General features: G+C 49.9%; 1 protein-coding gene across 1 annotated transcript; it reads right to left on the bottom strand.

Moving 5' to 3' along the window:
- Positions 1 to 1,848: 1,848 nt before the first annotated feature.
- Chrnb4 (cholinergic receptor nicotinic beta 4 subunit) lies at positions 1,849 to 25,225 on the bottom strand. The gene is made up of 6 exons (XM_045160630.1): positions 25,159 to 25,225; positions 19,727 to 19,875; positions 11,965 to 12,009; positions 11,749 to 11,858; positions 9,565 to 10,519; positions 1,849 to 2,391 (listed from the first exon to the last, which is right to left on the bottom strand). Exons 1-6 carry the CDS (start codon positions 25,211 to 25,213, stop codon positions 2,251 to 2,253), a joined length of 1,455 nt encoding a protein of 484 aa, XP_045016565.1. The 5' UTR covers positions 25,214 to 25,225; the 3' UTR covers positions 1,849 to 2,250.
- Between the last annotated feature and the right edge of the window lie 631 nt (positions 25,226 to 25,856).

The raw sequence follows: 25,856 nt of genomic DNA, 5'->3' as shown, positions 1-25,856 counted from the left end.
GTCCCCTGGGCTTGCTAAAATAAGAACAAGAGAAACAAACAAACAAACAAACAAAAAAAAGTGAAACTGGGGTCCAAGGCAACCGCAGGGCTCACACGTTGCTGGTGTGGTTACAAAATGGTACTGCAGCTCTGGAAAGTAGTTTCTTATGAGCCAGGCTTGGTGTCATATGCCTTTAATGCTAGCGCTCGGGATGCAGAGGTAGGAGGATCACAGGGAGTGTGAAGCCACCCTGAGACTCCATAGTGAATTCCAGGTCAGCCTGGGCTAGAGTGAAACCCTACCTCAAAAAAAAAAAAAAAAAAGCAGTTTCTTAGAAGCATATGCTTACCATGTGATCCACCGTCAGGCTGCTACTATCTAGAAAAATGGACACTCTTGCTCAAAGCAATCCTCTATGTGGCAGGTCTGGAAACCTAACCGTGCTTCAGCATCCATAGGCCGGATAGAGTACTGCTCAGCATACAAAGGGACCCCGCTACTGGTACGCTCAACACCCCAGGTGCGTCTCAGAGACATCATGCTCCACGACAGAGGCCACTCTCCAAGGGTCGCGTCCCATAGATGTCCGTTCCAGCAGCTGGCTTGGGGACAACGAGCCACTGCAGCAGGAGGAAGAGGGGAAGGACGGAATTTGGGGACTAGGTGTACAGGACATGGGACTAAACAGGAAAAGGAGCAGAGTTTGTTTTGGGTGACACGTCTGTATCCTAGTGACAGTGATGGTTAGGCGAATGTATACTTGTAAAGATTCATGGAGCTATGCGTTAAAAAGGTCAATTTTATTACATAACAACACTAAATACAGAGCTCTTTAAAATATTTTCCTCCATTCCAGAAATATCTTAGGTGTCTTCTACAGACCAGGCACAGGGGGAAACAAATCAGGATGTGTGAGGGAGACAGACTTGAACTAGTCACGGTACACAGGCAGAAAGCAGCCAGGGTGGTGATGTTCCCAGAGGTGGGGACCAGGGACAGCTGCCCAGAGGGGACATGTGAACTCAGAGAAGGAGCCATTTATTTATCCAACGCACGTTTTTATTTTGTGCCTGCTGCGTTCAGAGCTGTCTCGAGCCCTGGAGTGTAAAGGGGAGCAAACCTCTGCTGTTATGGCGTCACATACTCTCCCGGGTGAGATGAGATCCAGCGGGCCACTGGGCGCAAAGCAGAGGGTGCTGGGAAGGTGGCTATTAACATGATCATGGGAGAGGCCGCTTTGCCATGGGTGACCAGAGAAGGACTCTACAAGGAGGAGACGTTGGAACAGTGGACTATGGAAGCAGAGCCCTGATTCATGCAGACAGACGTGGGAAGGGCTTGGGAAGCACAGGTCTGGCGAGACGGTCCGAGCAGAAGGTGCCACAGATGCGAAGGTTTCAAAGCTGGGAAGGATCTGGAAGAACGTGAAGGAATGAAAGAAGGCCTGGGGCTGGGGAGATGGCTTAGCGATTAAGGCATTTGCCTATAAAACCAAAGGGCTCGGGTTCGATTCCTCAGGACCCACAAACGCCGGATGCACAAGGGGGCACATGTGTCTGGAGTTCATTTGTAGTGGCTGGAGGCCCTGGCGGGCTAATTCTCTCTCTCTCTCTCTCTCTGCCTCTTTCTCTATCTCTCTCACCTAAATAAATAAAAATAAGAATAAAATAGAGCTGGGTGTGGCGGTGCACGCCTTTAATCCCAGCATTCGGGGAGGCAGAGGTAAGAGGATCACCGTGAGTTCGAGGCCACCCTGAGACTACAGAATGAATTCCAGGTCGGCCTGAGCCAGAGTGAGACCCTACCTCGAAAAACCAAACCAAAACAAACAAACAAAAATATATAAACATAAAGAAGGCCTATGACACTAGTGGACTGGACAGAGTGAAGGGAGGAGGGAGTAGAAAGGCAGACCAGGATGTGGCTGGCACAGTGCCTGGCACAGAGCAGGTGCCAGAAGTATGCCTGTCTAACTCCAATGCCTGGCACACAGAAGGACTGTCTAGGCTGGACTTAAGCAGTCCGCAGCCCCCTCCTGCAGGGGCTTCCTCCGAGGCATTCGGAGAGGACAGCGTGGGTTTCCCATCCGTGCCCCTCTCGTGGCTGTGGCTGGTTTGATGGGGCCGCTTGTCAGTGGTGACATATTTATTATTCATCACAGGGTCTCCTCAGCTGCAGCCCAGGAAGTAGCAAACCGCCTGCTTGGCTGCTCTCATTCATCTCAATGACAACTTGGGGGGGTCCTCCCCCCCGAATATGCTGGGCAGCTTAGGACTCCTTGGGAGGTGTGTGGGTCTGGAAGAGGGGAGGCAGGAAAAGCCCCACGGTGCCCAGGATGCACACAATCACGAACACCCACAGGAACAGCCGGTCCACCACCATGGCCACAAACTTCCAGTCCTCGATGACCTGTAGAATACAGAGGGAATCATTACAGGTGCCAAGCACTGGGTTCCCCCACCCCCACTCTAAGTCGCTTTTTCACCTGCTGCGCAAGGATCCTACAGGCCTGGAACCCATACAACTAGTGTGGCAAGTTCCAATTTCCAGGCTGGCCCACCAGGATAACTTTGGCTTTCTTGGTGGTCCCCAGCCCCGACCAGCCTGACTACCTCCCTGGAGCCACCAGGGACTTAGACCTGGCAGAAAAGCTTGGAATGTAGGGGTCATTAATGCAGCCGTCCTTCAGTACTCTCAGGGGTTTAGGAACCCCTGTGAATATTCAAGTTCAAGGATGCTGAAGACCCTTATGTTTAAAAAAAAAAAAAAATATATATATATATATATGTATGTATGTATGTATGTATATATGTGTATGTGTATGTGTATGTGTATGTATATGTATATGTATATGTATATGTATATGTATATGTATATGTATATGTATATGTATATGTATATGTATATGTATGTAATCAAGCCGGGCGTGGTGGTGCACACCTTTAATCCCAGCACTTGGGAGGCAGAGGTAGGAGGATCACCGCCGTGAGTTTGAGGCCACCCTGAGACCACAGAGTGAATTCCAGGTCAGCCTGGGCTAGAGCGGCACCCTACCTTGAAGTCATAATTGATACCCATCCTCCTTGTCCTTTTTGTTTTTGTTTGTTTGCTTGTTTGTTTTTTGAAGCAGGGTCTTGCTCTAGCTCAGGCTGACCTGGAATTAACTCTGTAGTCTCAAGGTAGCCTCGAACTCACAGCAATCTTTCTACCTTCTGCCTCCCAAGTGCTGGGATTAAGGCGTGTGCCACCACACCCGGCTCTGTTTTTGTTTTTGCTTTTGTTTTTTTGAGGTAGGATCTTGCTCTAGCCCAGGCTGACCTGGAGTTCACTCTGTAGTCCCAGGCTTGCCTCAGACTCACAGTGGTTCTTCTACCCCTCCCTCCTGAGAGGTGGAATTAATGATGTGTGCCACCACACCTGGGCTCTCCTTGTATTTTCACTTGTCTCTAGATTATTTGTTATATATTATAAATGTAAAAGATATATAAATAGTTGTCATATTGTATTTTGAGGGAGTAATGATAAAAGAAAAAAGTCTGTACATTTTAGTTGTTTTCCCTCTCATATATTCTTTTGTTCATATGTGGATCTTAATTTCTATTTTTTTAAAGTTTGAATTGGAGATGATTTTTTAAAACAATATTTATTTATTTATTTGACAGAGAAAGTGGGAGAGAAAGAGAGAGAATGGGCGCACTAGGGCCTCTAGCCACTGCAAATGAACTCCAGACACGTGCGCCCCCTTGTGCATCTGGCTAATGTCGGTCCTGGGGAATCAAACCTGGGTCCTTTGGCTTTGCAGGCAAACACCTTAACTGCTAAGCCATCCCTCCAGCCCTCTAATATTTTTTGAAAATGTTATTTATTTATTTGAGAGATAGAGACACAGAGAGAGAGAGAGAGAGGATGAGCATGCTAGGGACTCCAGCCACTGCAAACTCCAGACACATGTGCCTCCTTCAAACCAGGGTCTTTAGGCTTCTTAGGCAAGCACCTTAACAGCTAAGCCATCTCTCCAGTCCAAGTTCTAATATTTTTATTGATAACTTTCATACACGTATATAATGTATTTTGGTCATAATTTCCTCCCATTACCTTTTCTTGACCACTTCCCATCACCCTTCTCCTGCACCCCTTCTTCCTCCCAAGCAGTCCCACTTCAACTCGCACGTCTCTTTTGGTTCCTGTGTGTTTCTCCAGTCTATTCCATCGCAGGTGACTGGCCCCATAAATGCTGGCCCTGTGGTGGAGCAGGCAGACTGTATCTCAGACTGCAATTTGAAAACTAAATCTTGTTATGAATAAAATGTTCAGGCTTGTGGATCACAAGACTCCTCATTTTTATCCTAGGCCCTCTGCATGTGCTGGCAGAGATCACGAGTGAACCCGCTTTCTTGAAAGCTTGCAGAACACCTGGAAAATCGTACTGTTGGATTTGTCCAATTCCAGTCACAGCAGGGCCTGCTGTTTCCTATAATCAAGACCCAGCCTCCTCCTCCTCCTGCCTCGTCATCTGGCTGTCCCTGGTGTCTTACTGTCTTACCCCTCCCCTGCCATCATCACAGACCCATCTATGAAGTGCGACATTAGCAGCAACCTGCCAGGCTTCCAGAGGTACCACCATGGGCGTATCTGCTTCCTTGGTGCCGAGGGACACCCTCAGAGAGAAAGACCACGTGCCCGGCATCTAAGCCACCCCTTCGTGCCCCATCACCCTGTGGCTTGGAAGGCTCCACAGAGGCTCTGGAGCTGGAAAGCCAGGCAGCGCTCGGCAGGCTGACGTCAGCGACCCAGTTTGTCAGGGCGCCATCGATGGTGTGTGTCACACTTCAGGCTAATCCTATGTTGGGCCAGCCTCTGTGCCCCTGACAAACTTAGCACCAGTCTCCACATAGGTGATCTTGGGCTTTTTTTTTTTTTTTTTCCAGCCCTTAATTCCAAAGATGGTTGGGGAGGGAAAGAGAGGATATGCGTGTGTTTGTGTGTATATGAACTCTCCCTATGGTTTTTTTTTTTTTTTCTTGTCGAAGCAGGAACTCACTTTATTGTTATAAGCAGTTGCCTCTCTCCCTATGTTTTTAATAATTTTGTGCTATATATAATGACCAGTGAATCCCTAGGAAGGGTGAACATGCTAAAGACAAGAAATGGCGCCTAGGATGGCTTAGGGGAGAGCCTGCTCCTGGAGGGAAGACAGATTCTTCTCCAATCAGCACTCAGGAAGAGCAATCTGACTAATAAATCCACTCAGTGTAGGACAGGTCACTAGGAGGGACCAGACAAGAAAACCTGGCCCAGACCCTGGCTTTGACCCATATCAGCTGTGTGACCCAGGACAAGTCAGAAGGTGCCTCTGGGTATCATTTTCTCCCTTGTAAAATGAGGGTTCTAGGAACAGCCTAGGTTCCTGGTTGGTTAGTATTGCATGTCAGCTCCTGGCTGAGCCTATGTCTGGCACTTCAGGAGTACTGTGATTATAACAGCGGCAAGTCCTGGCTGGCTCCTTCCCTTTCAGGACTTGTAATTAATTGAGCTAGAAATAGCAAGAGGCTAGTGAATGGCAAGAGAGTGGTGAGGCCCAGAGAAGAGCAAGTTCAGGGTGAGTACTAGCTTGACCCGGGGGGTGCAGGCGGCCAGTGCTTCTCAACCTAGAATGTTCACAACAAACCAAGAGGCTCAACATGCAGGCTCCTAAGTACCTTCCTTAGAAATCCTGACTTAGTGGAAGCTGTACTTGAAAAGCTGCCTGTGGTTCTCCTTGAGCAGCCAGATCCCAGAAGGCACAATGCTGTTTAATAGCCAGTGGATAGGATGGTGCTGAACTCCGGAATGATTTTACACTAAAGAACAGTGGGATCAGGGCTGGAGAAATGGCTTAGGGTTAAGGTGCTTGTCTGAGAAGCCTAAAGACCCAGGTTCAACTCCCCAGAACTCATGTAAGCCAGATGCACATGGTGGTTCATGCATCTGTAGTTCGTTTGCAGTGGCTAGAGGCCCTGATGTGCCCACTCTCTTTCTCTCTCTCTCTCTTTGTGTGTGTGTTAAATAAATAAATAAATAAAAATAAAATATTTTCAATTAATACTCTTTTTTTTTTTTTTTTTGTTAGGTAAGTTTTCACTCTAGCCCAGGCTGACCTGGAATTCACTATGTAGTCTCAGGGTGGCCTCAAACTCACGGCGATCCTCCTACCTCTGCCTCCTGAGTGCTGGGATTAAAGGTGTGCGCCTGGCAGAATTTTTTTTTTTTTTTGGATTTCTGAGTTAGGTCTCACTCTAGCTCAGGCTGACCTGGAATTCACTATATAGTCTCAGGGTGGCCTCAAACTCATAGTGATCCTCCTACCTCTGCCTCCTGAGTGCTGTGATTAAAGGCATGTGCCACCACACCTGGCTGAAATAAAATATTTTAATAAAAGAATAGTGTGATCAAATCATTTGTTTTTAAAAGGTGTGCTACAGTGCCTCTCAAAGTGGACAGGTCAATAAATCTGCAATCTGGTTAAAATGCAGATTCTGAATAGGAGAGCCAAAAGCCTGCATTAAAAAAATATTTCAGGCTGGAGAGATGGCTTAGCAGTTAATGTGCTTGCCAGTGAAGCTTAAGGACCCAGGTTTGATTCTCCAGATCCCATGTAAGCCAGGTGCACACAGTGGCACATGTGTCTGGAGTTTGCTTGCAGTGACTAGAGGCCCTGGCGTGCCCATTCTCTCTCTCTCCCTGTCTCTCTCTATCTCAAATAAAAATAAATAAATTACTTAAAAAGCATTTCTTATTTTTTTTTTTCAAGGTAGGGTCTCACTCTAGCCTGGGCTGACCTGGAATTCACTCTGTAGTCCCAGGCCGGCCTCCAAGTTATAGCAACACTCCTTCCTCTGCCTCCTGTGTGCTGGGATTAATGGCCAAAAGCCTGTGTTTCTTTTTTTTTTAATTTTTTAAAAATATTTTTATTTATTTAGTTGAGAGCAACAGACAGAGAAAGAGGCAGATAGAGAGAGGGAGAGAGAATAGGCGCGCCAGGGCCTCTAGCCACTGCAAACGAGTTCTAGATGCGTGTGCCCTCTTGTGCATCTGGCTAACGTGGGTCCTGGGGAGTCGAGCCTCGAACCGGGGTCCTTAGGCTTCATAGGCAAACGCTTAACCGCTAAGCCATCTCTCCAGCCCAACTAGCCTGCATTTCTAGCAAGCCTCCAGGTCAGGCTGGTGCTGCGGGTCTAAGGGCTAGCACAGTCCCTCACGCCCTACAGTCAGCCTGTTAGCGGCTCTCTCTCCCTTTGCACAGTAGGATTCTGAAGCATTTTTCCTGCCCCTGCTTGTCAGTGTGTGCTAACTAATGGAAGACCCAAGTTTTCCCTTGAGAAAGCAGCCAGGGGGGGGGGGGAAGGCTTGCAGAAGATAATAACAAGGAGATAGGCTCTTCTATCCTCGCCGCTGCGAAAGAGACACTGTGTTGTAACGACAACATAAATGTGTTCAAAGACTGATCAGCTTTGTGTTGGAATGCAGTTATTCACACAGTATGAGACTTGCTCTGTGCCATATAGAAATGCATGGGAAGATGTCTAACCATAACCATGATTTGTGTCCAGTTGCTACAGAATCTCCCTTATGCAGGTTATTTGTTCGGAAGAGTCATCTGAGACACCCAAACTCCACAACTCCTTGCCTTGTCCTGTGAAGGTAAACTTAACCTCCGTTTTGAAGACCTGTCAGTCTGCCAGATGTGGCGCACACCTTTAATCCCAGCACTCGGGAGGCAGAGGTAGGCGGATGCCGGTGAGTTCGAGCCAAGCCTGAGACTACATAGTGAATTCCAGGTCCGCCTGGGCTAGAGTGAGACCCTACCTCGGAAAAAAAAAAAAAAAAGAAAGAAAGAAAAAAGAAAAATTTGTCAGTCTAACCACCTCACCTGATAATTTATTAGTCTGGTAGCAATAATACTTTAATTGGTGTTTCTTTACTCCGGAAGGATAAACGTTTCTATGGCTTCTTTGTAAGTTCGAGAGAAAGGGAGCAGATGTCGGGCCCAGCCCTGCCCAGCCGTGCTGAGCCACTTCCCAGCCTGCTGACGGTGTCCCACGTCAGGGCCTGCAGCGCCTCCCTTTTCTGCAGCAGGGCTTTCTCCTGCACCAGCGGAACTTTCTCGGACATAACTGGGAAGGGAAGGGAAAGCTAATGGCCTGGGCTACTCTCAACTAGTGGTAATGGGAGCTGCTGAGCAGCTTCCATGCAAGGGATCATCCAAGGCTAGCTGTCGGGGTTGTCGGGGGCTCCCCCCACCACAGTATTGTGCTCACTGGTACCCAACAGTGACTTTTCTCCTTGCCTTTGTCTTGCTTGGCTTCCTCACTGTGCTTGCTGGGGTCATGTGGCAAATAAACTACCTGCACCCCAAACCCCTCTCAGGTTCTGCTCTCAGGACCTCATGCATAAAGCTGTAACAAAACGCATTCCATGCATGGGCTGGAGGGATGGCTCAGCAGTTAAGATGCTTGCCTGCAAAGCCTAAAGACCCAGGTATGACTCCCCAGAACCCATGTAAGCCAGATGCACATGGTGGTGCATGTGTCTGGAGTTTGTTTGCAGCAGCTAGAGGCCCTGACACACCCATTCTCTCTCTCTAATAAATAGATAAAAATAGAATATTTAGGGCTGCAAAGATGGCTTAGCAGTTAAGGGGCTTACCTGACAAGCCTAAGGACTCATGTTTGACTCTCCAGGTCCCATGTAAGCCAGATACACAGTAACTCAAGCACACAAAGTCACATGTGTGCACAAGGGGCGCACGCATCTAAAGTTCGATTGCAGTGGCCGGAGGCCCTGTCGTGCTAATTCACTTTCTTTCTCTCTTGTTCCCTCTCTCTCACTCTTGCTCTCTTGCATAACAAAAAAGAGACCAGTCTGTTGGGCTTGCCTCAAAAAACAAAAACAAATAAAAAAGTTAAAAAAAGAAAAAAACTCCTTTCAGAGCTGGAGAGATGGCTTAGTTGCTAAGGCACTTGCCTGCAAAGCCTAAGAACCCAGGTTCGATTCCCCAGTATCCACGTAAGCCAGATGCCCAAGGAGGGTGCATGCATCTGGAGTTTGTTTGCAGTGGCCGGAGGCCCTGAGTGTCCATTTTCTATCTGCCTCTTTCTCTCTCTCAAATAAATAAATACAAATTAAACTATTAAAAAAACACCCTCATTTCAGTTCTAGATGCTCTACTCTTTTTTTTGTTCATTTTATTTATTTATTTGAGAACAACAGACACAGAGAGAAAGGCAGAAAAAAAGAGAGAGAGTGAGAGAGAGAGAGAGAGAGAGAGAGAGAATGGGCATGGCAGGGCTTCCAGCCACTGCAAACGAACTCCAGACGCATGCACTCTCTTGTGCATCTGGCTAATGTGAGTCCTGGGGAATCGAGCCTCAAACCGGGGTCTTTGGGCTTCACAGGCAAGTGATTAACCGCTAAACCATCTCCCCAGCCCTAGATGCCCTACTCTGGTACAGGAGTCTTTATCACCTGAGTGGATCAGGCAGGGAATGGTTATCTGAGCCCTTCGCGCTGGGCAGGTGGGCAGGGGCGGGGCTCACAACTTACGCTTTGGTCTTGGTCATCCCTCTTGAGATGCTGGGCGATGAAGCTGACGCCTTCCAGCGCTTCCCGCAGGTCCTGCCGCAACCTCCCGGAAGACCTCAGTCTGACGTCCCTGGGGAGGCCCGGGGCAGATCTGGAGACGGCCGGGGCGGGGTTTACAAAGTACATGGCGCTCCCATAGAGGTTGGGGGGGCCGGTGGTAGTGTCCGCCTTGGTCAGGCACAGCTGGTTGGGCTGGGGGTCACCCAGCAGGTTCTCTTCAAGGCCGGGGCGCTTCATGAAGAGGAAGGTGGGCAGTCTGTGCAGGAAGCACTGCTTGACCCAGGACGCCATGGTGTGGGTGCTGGGCGAGCGGTGGTGCACGTTGAGCACGCACACGGTGGTGACGATGGAGAAGGTGACCAGCACCATGGTGAACAAGAGGTACTTGCCGATGAGGGGCACGTCCAGCGACGTGGGCGGCACGATCTTGGAGATGAGCAGCAGGAAGAAGGTGAGCGCCAGCAGCACGGAGATGCACAGCGTCATCTTCTCGCCGCAGTCCGAGGGCAGGTAGAAGACCAGGATGGCCAGCGAGGTGATGAGCACGCAGGGGATGATGAGGTTGATGGTGTAGAAGAGCGGCTTGCGCTTGATAATGAAGTCGTAGGTCACATCTACGTAGCTGGGGTCCTGTGGGTTCACCGTCCTGCGTCCCGGGAGGGCCACGATATCCCACTCCCCACTGGGGGTGAAGTCATCCATGATGGCGCTGGGCGAGATGAGGACCATGTCGATCTCCGTGTGGTCGTAGGTCCAGGAGCGGAACTTGAGGGTGCAGTTCTGCTGGTCGAAGGGAAAGTGTTTCACCTCAATCTTGCAGGCGCTCTTGTAGATGGCAGGGGGCAGCCACGTGATGCTGCCGTTGGAGTAGACGATCACGTTGGTGTAGACAGACACCTCGTAGGTGCCGTCAGCACTGGGCCGGGAGCAAGGCATGGTGAGAAACATCATGAAACCTTCACAAGAGGTCAGGCATGTTCTCAGAACACCCCTCCCCTGAGAAGAGCCCTTGGGAATTACTCCTCCATTCGCTGAGAGAAGTCTGACCTCAAGGCCTACTACTACCACGAGGCATACTAAAGACTTCTCCTGGGGCTGGAGAGATGGCTTAGCGGTTAAGGTGTTTGTCTGTAGAGCCAAAGGACCCAGGTTCGATTCCCCAGGACCCACGTTAGCCAGTTGCACAAAGGGGCACACGTATCTGGAGTTTGTCTGCAGTGGCTGGGGGCCCTGATGTGCCCATTCTCTCTCCCTTTCCCTCCCTCTTTCTCTGTCAAGTAAAATACTTTTTTTAAAAAAGGCTCCTCATAGAATAACCCACTTATATCTAGCAGTAATCCAAGTTGGTAGCTTTTATTATTTTTCCCATTTCACAGATAGGAAAAACAAAAGGCCCAAAGAAATTAGGAGCCTTCCTCAAGTTTGTTAAGCTAGTAAGCAATATTTGAACTCCTGCCTGTCCGCTAACTATATACTTTTTTTTTCTTGAGATGGACTCTCACCTTATTTAAAATTTATTGTTTATTTATTTATTAGAGAGAGAGAAAGAAAGAAAGAGAGTCAAGAGAGCAAGAGAGACAGAATCAGCTCACCAGGGCCTCCAGCCACTGCAAACAAACTCCAGAAGCATGCATCACCATGTACATCTGGCTTAGTTGGGCTCTAGGGAATCAAACCTGGGTCTTTAGGCTTTGCAGGCAAGCGCTTTAACCGCTGAGCCGTCTCCCCAGCCCAACTCTCACTTTATTCCACAAGCTGTTCTCAGACTCCTGGACTCATGATGCTCCCACACAGCACGTCAGAGCTACACACCCCATGCTGACAAAGCCACTGAGGCTCAGAGAGACAGAATGGAGGCAGAGGGGAAAGCAAGGGCTCAGAAGGCTGGCCCGCTCCCAGCTCTGCTGAATAGGACAAGACCCTTTTCCTCCCCGGGCCCAGCTATGTGGAATAGGACAAGGCTCTTTTCCTCCCTGGACCTCTGACTTCCTATCTTCCCAGACCGAGAGCTCTGTCCCTGATCATCTCTGTCTCCAGCCCAGTGGCCTAGAAGCAGAAGTGGAGGTCCCGGGTTGGTCTGGATAACCTCTCTGGGCTGGGCCTCCTGCGCTGGCCTGACCCTCACCAGGCTACCCCATCACTCACTTGTTATACAGCACAATGTCAGGCAGCCAAATGCGCTTTGCGGGGATCCTCAGGATGTTCACCCCTTCATAGCAAGAGCTGTTCCAGGACAGGCGGTAGTCAGTCCATTCCTGAGCGCACAGCAACGTCCCATCACTCATAGGCCGAGGGCCACCGAAGGGTACCGTACAGGAAACGCCCCCCACCCCCAGGCTGGGGGACACTCAGGGCACTTACCTGTTTCAGCCAGATGTTTGTGGTCATGAACTGTTCTCGTTCATTCTGGGGGAGGGAAATGGGGCTATCAGTTCATCAGGAGCACCTCTGCGCCCACGGATCACACTTCACAAGGCCATCCCAACATCTCTTAGGTGACATATTACTACTTTCCTCATTGCTACAACTGGACATCTGACAAGAAGCCACAGAGGGGAAGAAGGATGGGACTTCAGCTCAGGGTCTCATGGCAAGGGAGGCTTGGAGGCTGGGCCTTGGGCCTTGGTGGGCAGCCTGTGGCTGATCACGTCGCAGGGGCAGATAGGACGCAGGGAGGGACTTGAGCTGGGACCAGGACTAGGTAGGTATATGTTGCAGTCAGCTCTAAACTGGGATGAACTTTCTCTACAGGAGGAATGTAATTTATTTGAAACTTTCAGATCCAGGGGAAGTTGCATAACGGCAAAGGAAACTGCCCCCTTTCACAGGTCCACATAGAAACACAACCACCGGCCACACCAGCAGCAAGCAAATGCTGGAAGCCCAGGCAGACCTCAAGCCCTCTGCACAGTTTTAGTCTGGAATTCCAGATGTGCACCCACACCTAAGGGCTGCACCCGAGGATTCACCCAGTGACACTAGATTACAAGTTTGTTTTTATTTATTTGAGAGTGACAGAGAGAAAGAGGGGGGGGGGGAGAATGGGTGCTCCAGGGCCTCCAGTCACTGCAAACGAACTCCAGATGCGTGCGCCCCCTTGTGCATCTGGCTAACATGGGTCCTGGGGAACCAAGCCTCGAACCAGGGGTCCTTAGGCTTCACAGGCAAGCACTTAACCGCTAAGCCATCTCTCCAGCCCTAGATTATAATTTTGAATTAAAGCTCCTGAATCTACTGGGGGACATCCATTCAAACTACCACAGTATAACCCACGATTCTGCATTTACAGACCTACTCCCTCACCTTTTGAGGTTCCAAACCTTCCCTAAACAGTACAATGGTCTGAGTGTTCAAATGCAACCTGCGGGGACATTCTCCATTCAAATGATAGCGCTCTGCCCCTGGCCCCTTCAGGTACCCGGCCAACTCAAAATGCATTCAGTTCAACCTCAAAAGTGCCCATGGTCTTTCAGTTCCTGCACTGTTCAAAAGTCTAAAAGTCTTCCCTGAGAATCAAGGCAATTCCAATTGTGACTCTGTACAGTCAGATACAATTTATCAGTAGCATATGATAACACAGAGTAAACAGCCCCATTCCAAAAGAGAAGCGTGGGGCTGGACCAAACCAAGACTAAAACCCAGCAGAACAAACACCAAATCCCACAGTTCCATGTCCACATTTCGGTCTCTTAGTGGCATCCCCTGGGCTGATACTTTCAACCTCCCTACATCAGTAGCACCCCCATTTTTCCCTATCTCACCCCGTCTTGTCCTTATAGTACTTATAGCACTTAACACCAGTGGACAGCATTTATCCTTTTTTTTTTTGTTTTTGGAGGTAGGGTCTCACTCTAGCTCAGGCTGACCTGGAATTCACTATGGAGTCTCAGGCTGGCCTCGAACTCACGGTGATCCTCCTACCTCTGCTTCCCGAGTGCTGGAATTAAAGGCCTGTGCCACCACGTCCGGCTAACATTTATCTTTTTGTGTAGCATCACCACGTCCCTCTAGGGTTCATAGATCCCAAGGAAAGAAAACACTTAGAGTAACCAGGATATGTCAGATACCTGGCATTTTCTTTTAAAAAAAAAATTTAGAAAATTTTTTGTTCATTTTTATTTATTTATTTAAGAGTGACACAGAGAAAGAAGCAGATAGATAGATAGATGGAGAGAGAGAAGAGAGAGAGAGAGAAAGAAAGAGACAGATAGAGAGGGAATGGGCGCGACAGGGCCTCCAGCCTCTGCAAACGAACTCCAGACGCGTGCGCCCCCTTGTGCATCTGGCTAACGTGGGCCCTGGGGAACCGAGCCTCGAACTGGGGTCCTTAGGCTTCACAGGCAAGTGCACAACCACTAAGCCATCTCTCCAGCCCACCTGGCATTTTCTGAATGTGTACATTAAGGCTGTTATCATATCAAAGCTACCAGCATTCATCCCTCACTGTAGGACTACTGCACAACCTAAGTGGTTTATGTCCATTCTGCGCGCGCACACACACACACACACACACACACACACACACACACACACACTCCTTTGTAGCTAGAATGAACTCCCCAAAATTCCTGCCATTTCCCCAGCCCCAATCTTATCTATGTTTAGGTGACTTCTCTGGCTTCCTTCACGTATAGAATAACAATGTAACTATTATACAAGGCTGGCAGGACCCTGCCCACGTTCCCAGCCTCATTTTACCTCCCTAGGTGCTTTACTCTGTGCCCAGTCCCTTGAACTCCTTAGTTCTCAAATACGTCTTGTGCTTCTACCTAGATCATCTTCCTGCTTCCTCTTCAGTAAGGTAATGGCAAGTGTCCTGATTTCAGCACAATTTCACGTAATCCAACTAGGTAAGCACAGGACAAAATTTAGCTGCCACGACCAGAGAGTCGGAGTGACAAAGGTTTAAATAAAGTGAAAATGACATCCTTCTCATGAAACATTTTGGAAATATACAACAAAAATTCTTGTTGCAGTGCTGAAATTGAATCCAGGGACTCGTGCTTGCTGGGCAAGTGTTCTAACACTGAGATACCTTAGCCCACAGCCCAATGGCAGTTATTTAAAGTCTGTATGAAGGGGTTGGAGAAATGGTTTTGAAGTTAAAGGAACTTGCTTGCAAAGTCTGCTGACATGGGTTAAGATACCCAGTATCCACAAAAAGCCAGATGCATGAAGTGATACATGCATCTGGAGTTTGTTTACAGTGGCTAGAGGTCCAGGCATGCCCATGTCCTCATTCTCTCTCTCTTCCTACCCACCTTTCTGCTTGCAAATAAATAAATAAAAATATTTTTTAAAAGTCTGTGGGCTGGAGAGATGGCTTAGTGGTTAAGCGCTTGCCTGTGAAGCCTAAGGACCCCAGTTCGAGGCTCGGTTCCCAGGTCCCACGTTAGCCAGATGCACAAGGGGGCGCACACGTCTGGAGTTCGTTTGCAGAGGCTGGAAGCCCTGGCACGCCCATTCTCTCTCTCCCTCTCTCTGTCTTTCTCTCTGTGTCTGTCGCTCTCAAATAAATAAATAAATAATTAAAAAAATATTTTTTAAAAGTCTGTATGAAGAGTCTGATATCTAGGTCATCTATGTGTCTGATTCAGATTTTTTTTTCTGTCTTCATCTTCCCTCACTTTATTTTACTTTACAGCATGCCCGCTGTTTTTATTTTATTCTATTTATTTGAGAGAGAGAGACAAAGAAAAAGAGGCAGACACAGGGAAAGTGGGTATGGACATGCCGGGGCCTTCTTTACATGGGTGCTGGGGAATAGAACCCAGGCATCAGGCTTTGCAAGCAAGTGCCTTTAAGTGCTGAGCCATCTCTCCAGCCTCCATGCCTACTGAGTTTTAATCTGATTTTGTCTGCACCAGAGAGTATTTACCTTGGCTCTATCTCAGACCAAAACTAGGGGTATACCCCCTCAATTTAGTGTGATGCTAAGCTGGTTCAAAAACTTTACTTTTTAAGAGGGCCAATCAGTTTTGTATCCTTTTTTTTTTTTTTTTTGGTATTTTTTGTGGGGAGGGGTTGAGGTAGGGTCTCACTTTAGCTCAGGCTGACCTGGAGTTCATTATGTAGTCTCAGGGTGGCCTCGAACTCATGGCAATCCTCCTACCTCTGCCTCCTGAGTGCTGGGATTAAAGGTGTGCGCCACCACGCCCAGCTTCAGGGTTCTCCTTCTCCTCCTTCTCCTCCTCCTCTTTCTCCTCCTCCTCCTTCTTTTTGGTTTACTTTTCTCACCAGCACCAAGTCCTTGTCTATATCCTTAACTTTCCATCTTCAAATGGGCAGTGCTTCTAACGCACCCTCCTCAACAACAACAAAAAGAAAATCAATTCTGACAAATGAGAAGAATCCCACCCTCCCCAAAACCAAGAATCTCTTTTACACAGAAGCTTCTGGCACCATGATGGCTTACAGAGGCACTAGCAGGGGCCAGGGCTAGAGGCTGCATGTGATCCTCCTCCTTCTGGTATAGATCTTTTATCACCTCACAAGGCCCACAAATTGGATCTGGCAGGGCAAGTCCGCACCTGGTACTGTGGCTGGAACTGCCTGCCCATGCATCCTTGCCAGAGTGGCACTTCACAACCACAGTTGGGCTTGCCAGATGAAGCACAAAGCCCTTGGCTAGGCAGGGACAATCAGAGATGCCTGGCCAGAAGCCCTCACTACTTCCGATTGGCTGTGGAAGGGGAGGGGAGCTCGGCAAGGCCATAAACCACCACAACCACCCATCTGTGGCTGGGCTTCCTCCACAGGGATGGAGGTGGACATCAGTTTGGTCAAAGCCTTCTTGAGAACCACAGACTGGAGCTTCTGGACCTAGGGGACCCGTGGGGCTGGAGAGAGAGAGAGAAAGATTGAGAGAGAGGCTGTGGACTAAGAAGATGACCATTGCCCAGAGGATCATGTGCTTAAGAAATAACAGTGGAGCTGGGAGGGTGGACGGAGAAGAAACCTGTGGATATGACAGATGTCGCGGGGAGCCGAGTCCATGGCGGGCTCACTGGATGCCTGACCGGCGATCCTTTCTCATCCTTTCTTCTTCCTTAACTAAACTGTCCCTTTATACCTCAGGCACCCATGAACCCCATGAGCTTTCTCCAGTCTTCTTGCCATGTCTCCTTAGCCACAAAGCTAAACCATTTTACTGAGTAATTCTGTTCCTCTGGCCAATTATTGGTGAAGGTTTGGACACCCGCTACCTGGCCATGAGATGTAAGGGATAGAGGGGTAGGTTTCTGTGAATGATTTATTTACTCCAAAAGGAATAAAAAAAAAAAATTAAAAATTTTTTGACTGGGGGGCTGGAGAGATGGCTTAGCAGTTAAGGCACTTGCCTGCAAAGCCAAAGGATCCCGGTTCAACTCTCCAGGACCCATGTAAGCCAGATGAACAAGGGGGCGAATGTGTCTGGAGTTCATTTGCAGTGGCTGGAGGCCCTGGTATGCCCATTTTCTCTCTCTCTCTTTCCCCACCCACTCTCTCCCTCTTTCTCTTTCTCACATAAATAAAATATTTAAAAAATTTTTGTTTATTTTTATTTATTTGAAAGCAACAGACAGAGAGAGAGAAAGGCAGATAGAGAGAGAATGGGTGTGCCAGGGCCTCCAGCCATGGCAAACGAAATCCAGATGCATGTGCCACTTTGTGCATCTGGCTTATGTGGGTCCTGGAAAATTGAGCCTCGAACCAGGGTCCTTAGGCTTTACAGGTAAGCGCTTGACTGCTAAGCCATTTCTTCCCCCCCCCCAAAAGATTTTTTTGTATCCTGTCATGGACACTGCCATGTGAGGACTTTATGTTTGGATCTGTAACTGACATCTTGTTACCATGAGGAGAAAATAAGAGACGCACAGGACGTCAGCTTCACTGACACCACCCTAATGCCCCGATGTCACTGGATGATTGAGTTAAGCAACACTGAAAGTCCAAGCTGCTCTCCTGTGTGATGGAATGGATGCCCTTTTACTTCTAGCCATGCTCCGTTGGAGATTCTGTTCCTTAGTGGCGAGGCATTTTGATTGCTGTTGAGATCATGGCTCCAGACTGCACAGAGAGGGCGGGGCCCGAGCCCCAAGCAGAGAGAACAGCAATGTGTACAGGCACAGGTCTCAATTTAGGAATGAAAGAAAACCTGGAGGCATGGTCAGAATTATCCCAGTTTGGGCAAATTTCATAATCTATGCATGCGCAAAGAGATCCGACCTTCAAGGAAGCAGAGTGGAATACTGGTCACAAAGGCTGTGTGGGGAATGGGGGGGGTGATTAAATGGGCACTAGGGTGGATAGCAGGAACAACTTTTAATTTTATTTAATTTTTATTTGAGAGAGAGAGAGAGAGAGAGATTGAGAATGGGCATGCCAGGGCCTCTAGCCACTCAAAACAAACTCAGGATGCATGTGTCACAATGTGAATCTGGCTTATGTAGGTACTGGGGAATCAAACCTGAGTCCCTAGGCTTCGCAGGAAAGTGCCTTAACTGCTAAGGCCAGCAAAAATGACTTCTAAAGATCTTAGCACCATTGGATAACTATGGTTAACAACATCTAATGGAATATTTCATGATACCAATAGAATTTTGAACATTCCCAATATGAGGAAGAGACAGATGCTGGTGGTGTGAGATATGCCAATGACCTTGAGTTGATCATCACATACTGTGTGCATATATTACAGTGTCACGCTGTACCCTATAAGTAGGTATCAATTTAAATTTTTTATTTTTATTTTTTTAATTTTTATTTATTTGAGAGCGACAGAGAGAGAGAGAGAGAGAGAGAGAGAGAGAGAACGGGCGCGCCAGGGCCTCCAGCCACTGCAAAGGAACTCCAGACATGTGCGCCCCTTGTGCATCTGGCTAATGTGGGTCCTGGGGACTCGAGCCTCGAAACAGGGTCCTTAGGCTTCACAGGCAAGCGCTTAACCACTAAGCCATCTCTCTAGCCCGTAGGTATCGATTTAACATCTATCAATGCATATTTTAGAACATGGGCTAAGGGGATGGCTCAGTGGTAAAGTACTTGCCATGCAAGCCTGAGCACCTGCCCTTGGCTCTCTAGCTGTCCAGGCTTCTGCACTCCCATGCTGATGTCCAGATAGTCTTCCTACAGAGAGGACTGCAGTTCTACCCTACCCTCACCCTCTCTGACCTGGAGGCACCTACGCCAGTTTGGGAGGCGGAGCCTCGCTGGAGGAGATGTGTTGCTGGGGGCCAGGCCTTGGAATTTATTAGCCCTGGTTTACCAGTGTTCATTTGGCAAAACCCTCCTGCTGCTCTTGTCCACCCATGTTGGCCAGGAAGTGATGTCCAGCCTTTGCTCATGCCATGATTTCCCTGCCATTATGGAGTTGCCCTTCAAGTTTGTAAGCCAAAAATCATCCCTTTCCTCCCATCAGCTGCTTTTGGTCAGGTGCTTTTGACCAGCTATGAGAAGGTAACTAGAAAAACAATGCCCATATACACATGAGGTATATACACACACACACACACACACACACACACAGGAGAGAGAGAGAGAGAGAGAGAGAGAGAGAGAGAAAGAGAGAGAGAGAGAGAACAAAGAAGCAAGGGAAGGAAGGAAGAAGGAAGGAAGGAAGGAAAGAAAATAGTAGGGAAAAAAATGAGCAATTTGGTTTCTTTCCCATTAGGACAAGGCCAGAAGCAAAACTCCACTTGCCTGACCCTCCTACGCTACCCCGCTCCTCATCCTGAATAAGTACTTCTTCTTCTTCTTCTCCTCCACCTCTTCCTCCTCCTTCTTCTTTTGGCTTTTCAAAGTAGGGTTTCACTCTAGCCCAGGCTGACCTGGAATTCACTATGTAGTCTCAGGGTGGCCTCGAACTCACAGCAATCCTCCTGCCTCTGCCTCCTGAGTGCTGGGATTAAAGGCATGCAGTACCACGCCCGCTACTTCTTCTTTTGTTGGTGTCTGTTTGGGGAGGTAGGGTCTCACTGTGCTGACCTGGAATTTATTATGTAGTCTCACGGTGGCCTCGAACTCACAGTGATCCTCCTACCTCTGCCTCCCACCGTACCCGGTTAAAGTACTCCCTTTTCCAAGGCCCGCTAGAAACAGATCCTGTCTGTTCTTCCAAGCCTACAGCTGCCTGGGCACCTACCACACTGATAAGCTGGGCCAGAGAGAGCTCCAGGTGGATGGAGATGAGCTGCGAGTTGCTGGTGGCGGGGCGGATCAGGTTGTTGTAGCGAGTTTTGTTCAGGAGGTCGTCCATCAGCTTCTCTTCGGCGTTGGCCAGGCGGCATTCCCCTGGGAAATGACACAGTCAGCTCCCCTGGGCCCTTGTCGCGTGGGACCCCACTGCGATGGTGGCAGCAAAGGGGGGAACTTAGCAGCCCACAGGCTGGCTGAGAGCTGTTAGGTGCCAGCAGGCTTGCCTCTCCTCAGGGAACTCAAACAAAACCCAACCCAGAAAGTTCACTCTGTCCTCCAGGCTGGCTGGACTTTTCCATCTTCCTGATCCTTCTGGTGGTGACTGGTTGTTCCATGCTGTGGACATCCAGTCCTAAAACTGGGCAGGCTTCTCCCTGGGCCGCTCCTGTCTGTTCAAAGTCCCTACTCTCTCCTCCGGTCTCTACTCCTCGGCCAAAGTCCTCCCTCACCTCCCCTGCCCTGCGCTGTTAGGGTGGCATCCTTGCTTTCTCCACACCTACCTACCCATGCCACCCAGGTGGTCTTCCTGCAGAGAAGTGGATTGGAGGACTTCCCTAACCACAGCCTCTCTGAGCTGAAGGCAGTTGAACCGTAAATGTTTTGGCTAGGCCTTTAAGACCCTTTGTCCCCCGCCGCCCAGCACCTGGTTAACTTTCTCACTCTGGTCTTCTCTCGCCTCTCCTCTGTTCTTAATGCAGACATTCTATTTGGCCACATCCCCTGCTCGCCTCTCCCCCAAGTGTCTTTCACTGTCTCTCTTGTGGGTCTTTGAGCACATCCCTGCCAGGATTGTCCTTGGCCCCAAACATATGAGTGTGGAGGTTGTGCCTGGCACTGTGCTGTGTAGTGGGTAAAACCCAGGAAGAGCTCCTGTCCCAGGGGGCACCCAGTGTGTGTATGTGTGTGTGTGGGGGGGTCATTATTATTCAAATGTGGGTTTGTGTGCAGAACTGGGGGTGTGGTAGTATTTTTCCCAACTTGGGGGGGGGGTGGAGGACTAGGATGGGCAGGGCTTGCCTAGATTCAGACTTGGATTTTCAGAGCGCGAGGGCCCTTTGAGACACCAAATGAGACGGTCCAGTTGGCAGCTGGTTTCTGGTCAAACAGGTTCTTGGCTCAGAGCTACATTCAGGACCAGCTCCAGTACAGCCTCTTACCATCCATCAGCCCCTGGAGCCCCCACAGCTCGGGATCTTCCTCCCGCACATCCCAGCCCGGTTACCAAGTAGGACTTGGGTCTTTGTCTGTGGGGGGAGGGGACTTGGAAAGAGAGTCCGAGGAAGGTCACGGACGCGCGCGTGAAGCAGGAGCGAGGTGAGAGTGGGCGCAGGAAACAGGGTTGGGGCGGGCGAGCCGGCTAAGGCAGGAGAGGGCGGAAGTGTGGACTGATGCTCTCTAGTTTCGGGAGTCTGGCTGCATCCTCCCCAAAGAGTCTCATCAAACCCCTCCCTCTCTGAGTGGAGCAGGTACCCAGGGCAGGGATCACCCCAAGCCAGGAGCTACCAGGTGGACTTCCGGGTGGGGTGTTGTGCTGGCCACATGGTCAACTGAGGAGCAGCCGCTGCCTACTCCACGCACTTTCCAACTCGCTGCCTATCTGGAGCAGATGCAATATTTAGTGCCTTGTGGCACATGCTCCTGGTGCACCTGCTGCCCCTCCCCTGACTGCCTTGGGTTGCTGGCGGGGGTGGGGGGGTTGTCTGGTGTATATCTGACCTAGATTCTTTGGTGTGTGTGTGTGTGTGTGTGTGTGCCATGGCCTGTGTGTGGAGGACAATTTGGGGCACTGGTCATAATCCTCACCTTGTTCTGAGACAGGGTCTCTCATTGTTCACTACTGCGTTTGACAGACCAGCTGACTGTGAGCTTCTGGGGGGATGTCTCCTGTTTCCACCTTCCTTCTCACCGTGAATGCGCTGGGAATATGGGCATTTCTTTATGTCTGTCTTATATGTGTTCTAGGGTTTCATATTCATGTATTCACGCTTTCATGGCAGGTACCTTATCAATTGAGCCATCTCCCCAGCCCTAGCTTAGATTTTGAATCCCGTGTCTCACACCCCGGGCCCCCTCTCCCAGAGGCCAGCAGTCTGAATACCCCTGGAGCTAATCTATACCCTGGGTCCCTCTACAGACCTTTAGTTTATCTATTTGGCTGACCCTTCATGCGATAGAGTGACTTTCCTGGGTATGACAATTCCCAGATCCACCTGGCATGTCTGGAGTTCCAAACGGCAGCTCTCAGCCTCCAGCCCTACAAGCCTGGGGGAGGCTGGACGCCATGTCTCTGTAGCCCCTTAAAGACTGGTTCGACTGGGTCCCCAGGTTCCAGGCTGCTCTGCAGGCTGTGGGGCATCATGATCCAGCCCTGAGCCAGCCTGGGACGCTCGGCTTGCTCACCTCTGACTTGTCAAGTCTTTTAGGTATGCAGCTGACCCAAGCGATCCTCCCCATCTCGAGGACTAGTGATCAGTTCCAGAGCTAGTGGTCTCTAGAATTGTATACGGTTCACCCAACCTTCTAATGTCCTTGGAAGCTGAACCCAAAGAGGGAGAAAACTCATGAAAGGGCTCCAAGAAAGTCAGACAGAGCAATGGCTAGCACTTCCTTCAGAGAGAGAGAGAGACCTCCCATCCAGACTCTTGTGACTTCTATTTTTTTAAACATATATTTTGGGGCTGTAGAGAGGGCCTAGCGGTTAAATATTTTATTTTTATTTATTTATTAGAGAGAGAGAGATACAGTAATAGGCAGGCAGAGAGAGAAGGAGGAGAGAATGGGTGCACCAGGGCCTCCAGCCACTGCAAACGAACTCCAGATGTGTGCACCCCTTGTGCATCTGGCTTATGTGGGTCCTGGGGAATCAAACCTGGGTCCTTTTGGTTTTGCAGGCAAGCACCTTAACCACTAAGCCTGCGAAGCCTAAGGACTCATGTTTGACTCTCCAGGTTCCACATAAGCCGGATGCACAGTGACGTAAGCATTCAAGGTCATACATGCACACAAGGGGGTGCATGCATCTGGAGTTTGATCACGGTGACTGGAAGCCCTGGTGCACGGATTCTCTCTCACTCAAAAAAAAAAAAAAGGCAATCTGTTGGGCTTGCCTCAAATATATATATTTGAGAAAAAGGCAGATAGAGAGAATGGGCATGCCAGGGCCTCCAGCCACTGCAAATGAACTCCAGATGCATGCGCCACCTTATGCACTGGGCTTATGTGGGTACTGGGGAATCGAACCTGGGTCCTTAGGCTTTGAAGACAAGCACCTTCACTGATGACATCATTAGTGCAGTCCAGAGCAGCACATGTGTGTCCATGCCTAGGCCGTGTTTGTGCTTGTTAGTGGGTCTGAGGGTAAGCCATGGGACAGGAAGACCCAGCAGAGATGCCACCTATGGCCGGAATGCACCCTCAAAAGTAGAGGGAGTATCCCCAATAGCAAATGTTTAGGCCTTGTAATCTACTACCTAATCCATACAAAATCTGCAAGGTCCAAGAACCAAGAGACAGGCCATTCATTTCCATCTGACAGGCATGGCCAAGAATTGTGCCCAAGCTCCTGGGGTACAATTAGGTCTCATCCAAGTACATTAACAGCTTGACACCGTCAAGCAGAGGCACCACCACTAGGGGTCAGTCATGATACAATGATTCTTGCGAGGAATGCACTTAACTGGCCTCTGTCCAGGGTTCTTGGGAGATTTTTCCTTGGGAAAAAGGCTCCTCTGAAGAAAGGGGTTAATCTGAAAGATCTCTATAGCTGGAATTCTAAACTCACACGCATGTATGTGTGCGTGCATGCGTGCATGCGTTTCCAGCCTGAAAAAAGTACATCCAGTCCAATCAAAGAAAGCTATTCCTAATTTTTGGAATGCAGTTACAGAAAATCATCGTCAACAGAGTCTTTTTGATCATGGCAGGACTTGTCAGTCGAGGGAGTGTCCTTAGCTGAGGAAAGGCATACGAGATGAGTGTTTGTTAAAAGATAGCTGTGTAGTAGTCAGAAAGATGCGATCCTTTTGGAAGAATCTCACTACATACTGTCAGTGCTTCTCCGATCAATGCACAAATCAGCCAGGTGCATAGAAACAGATCCCCAGGTTCCATTACCAGATTCAGATCACCTTGAGCTTAGGGCCGGGGTCCTGGAGTTCCTATAGGGTGGTGCAGGCCACTTGGAAGGACCACACTTAAGAACACACTGCAAGTGGACTGGAGAGGTGGCTCAGAGGTTGTTAAAGGCTTGCAAAACCTGACGGCCTGGGGTTCAGATCCCCAGTACTCAAGTAAAGTCAGGCACACAAAGTGGCACATGTGTCTGGAGTTCATTTGCACTGGCAGGAGGCCCTGGGGCGCCCATTCTCTCTCCCTCACTCTCTGCTTGTAAATAGATAAGCCATAATTTTGTTTTAAAGAAAGACTGCAAGTGGCCCTCCACCAAGGCGACAGACAGGAACATCTACAGAACAGAGGGCGAGCCGAGGGCGGAGAGATGACACAGGGGTATTCAACAAGTGGTCCGAAGCCAGCGTGATCTTTGAGGGGAGGGGACCTTGACTGTCCCCCACCCTCTGGTCTCCACTCCTTCCTCCAGCACCTTCTGCAGTTGCTCTGTTAGTAGAGAAAGGTAGCCCTGGTCCTTTAGCTTAACTGGGGCCCAGAGGATAAGCTTGTGGCAGAGTGGAGAAACAGGAAGGCTGTCCTTGGAACTTAGTGGGACAGCTGAGGCCCGGGGAAAGCAATCTTCTCTATTTCTGAACACTGCCTGGGGAGAAGGGCCCAGTGTGTGTGTGGGGGTCTCTTCCTGGTGCCTGAGAGGTAGGTTTCTGAACGACCCACTCCAGTTCACCCATCCATCCACCCTCTGCCAAGCTGTCAGTGCAGCGTTAGGGACTGGAGGTAGGGATGGTCATAAAGTATGTTTCCTGCAAGATCCACACCCCCGTACCCTCAAAGTGTACAATACTCCCGAGCTAACGACTGGGGCCAGCTGCTTCCCTATGCCTCCCCATCCTCTGGGGCAGCGGTGTTAGGGTGACCTCTCTCCGAGGCAGATCAGCAAGCTTGCTCCCAGATATTTTACACCGCCTGAATTACAGGGGGCCGAGCGGGGCTACTTACAGAGCCAAGGTTACTTTGCCCAGCGCACAGACACTCATGAGTGACCTGGCCCATAGGGGAGACAGACCGCGACCCCAACCCTTACAGACCCACCCACCCAGGCCCGCCCCGTCCATGCCCCAGCTATGCGGGGGGCAGTCACGGGCCACTCCTCCCGGCTCAGGACACCCTTCCTTGGTGGCCAGTCCCGCTCAGAGCGACCAGGCCGTCCCCCCCTCCCCACCCCCCAGAAAAAAAAAAAAAAAAGAAACTCACCGCGCCAGCAAAGGGCGAGCAGGGAGCAGAGGACGAGCGGGTGCGCGCTCCTCATGGCAGCCAGCACCCCGCACCCAGCGCCGGGCGGCGGGATCAGCCCGAGCACCCGCGAGCCAGCCGAGCCGCGAGGGAACCAGCGCCTACCTCCCCGGTCTGCCGGGCGGCGGGGGCGGGCACTAGGACCCGGCGGAGCCCGCGCGGCCAGCGTGGGAAGCAGCTGTGGGCCCCGCCCAGATGGGGGGGGGGATGGGCTCGAGGAGAGACCCCCACCCCCCACCCCAAGCTGAGGGGCTGGGACGTGTGTGGAAGTATTTTGAATGCTAGGAAATGTGGGATTTGGGAAACTAGGAAGTGTGTGGAATTTGGGATGCTGGGAACTGTGTGGAATTTGGGGTGCTACGAAGTGTGTGGATTTTGGGGTGCTGGGAAGTGTGTGGCATTTGGGATGCTGGGAAGTGTGTGGAATTTGGGGTGGTACGAAGTGTGTGGAATTTGGGGTGCTAGGCACTGTGGAATTTGGGATGTAGAAGAGTGTGCAATTTGGGATACTGGAAAGTGTGGAATTTGGGATGCTAGGAAGTGTGTGGAATTTGGGATGCTGGGAACTGTGTGGAATTTGGAATGCTAAGAAGTGTGCAATTTGGGGAGCAAGGAAGTGTGGAATTTGGGATGCTAGGAAGTGTGGAATTTGAGATGCT

The sequence above is a fragment of the Jaculus jaculus genome, chromosome 10 (assembly GCF_020740685.1).
Source record: "Jaculus jaculus isolate mJacJac1 chromosome 10, mJacJac1.mat.Y.cur, whole genome shotgun sequence".
Taxonomy (NCBI): Eukaryota; Metazoa; Chordata; class Mammalia; order Rodentia; family Dipodidae; genus Jaculus; species Jaculus jaculus.
The sequence above is the reverse complement of the archived record's forward strand: the minus strand, read 5'-3'. Positions and strand labels throughout refer to the sequence as shown.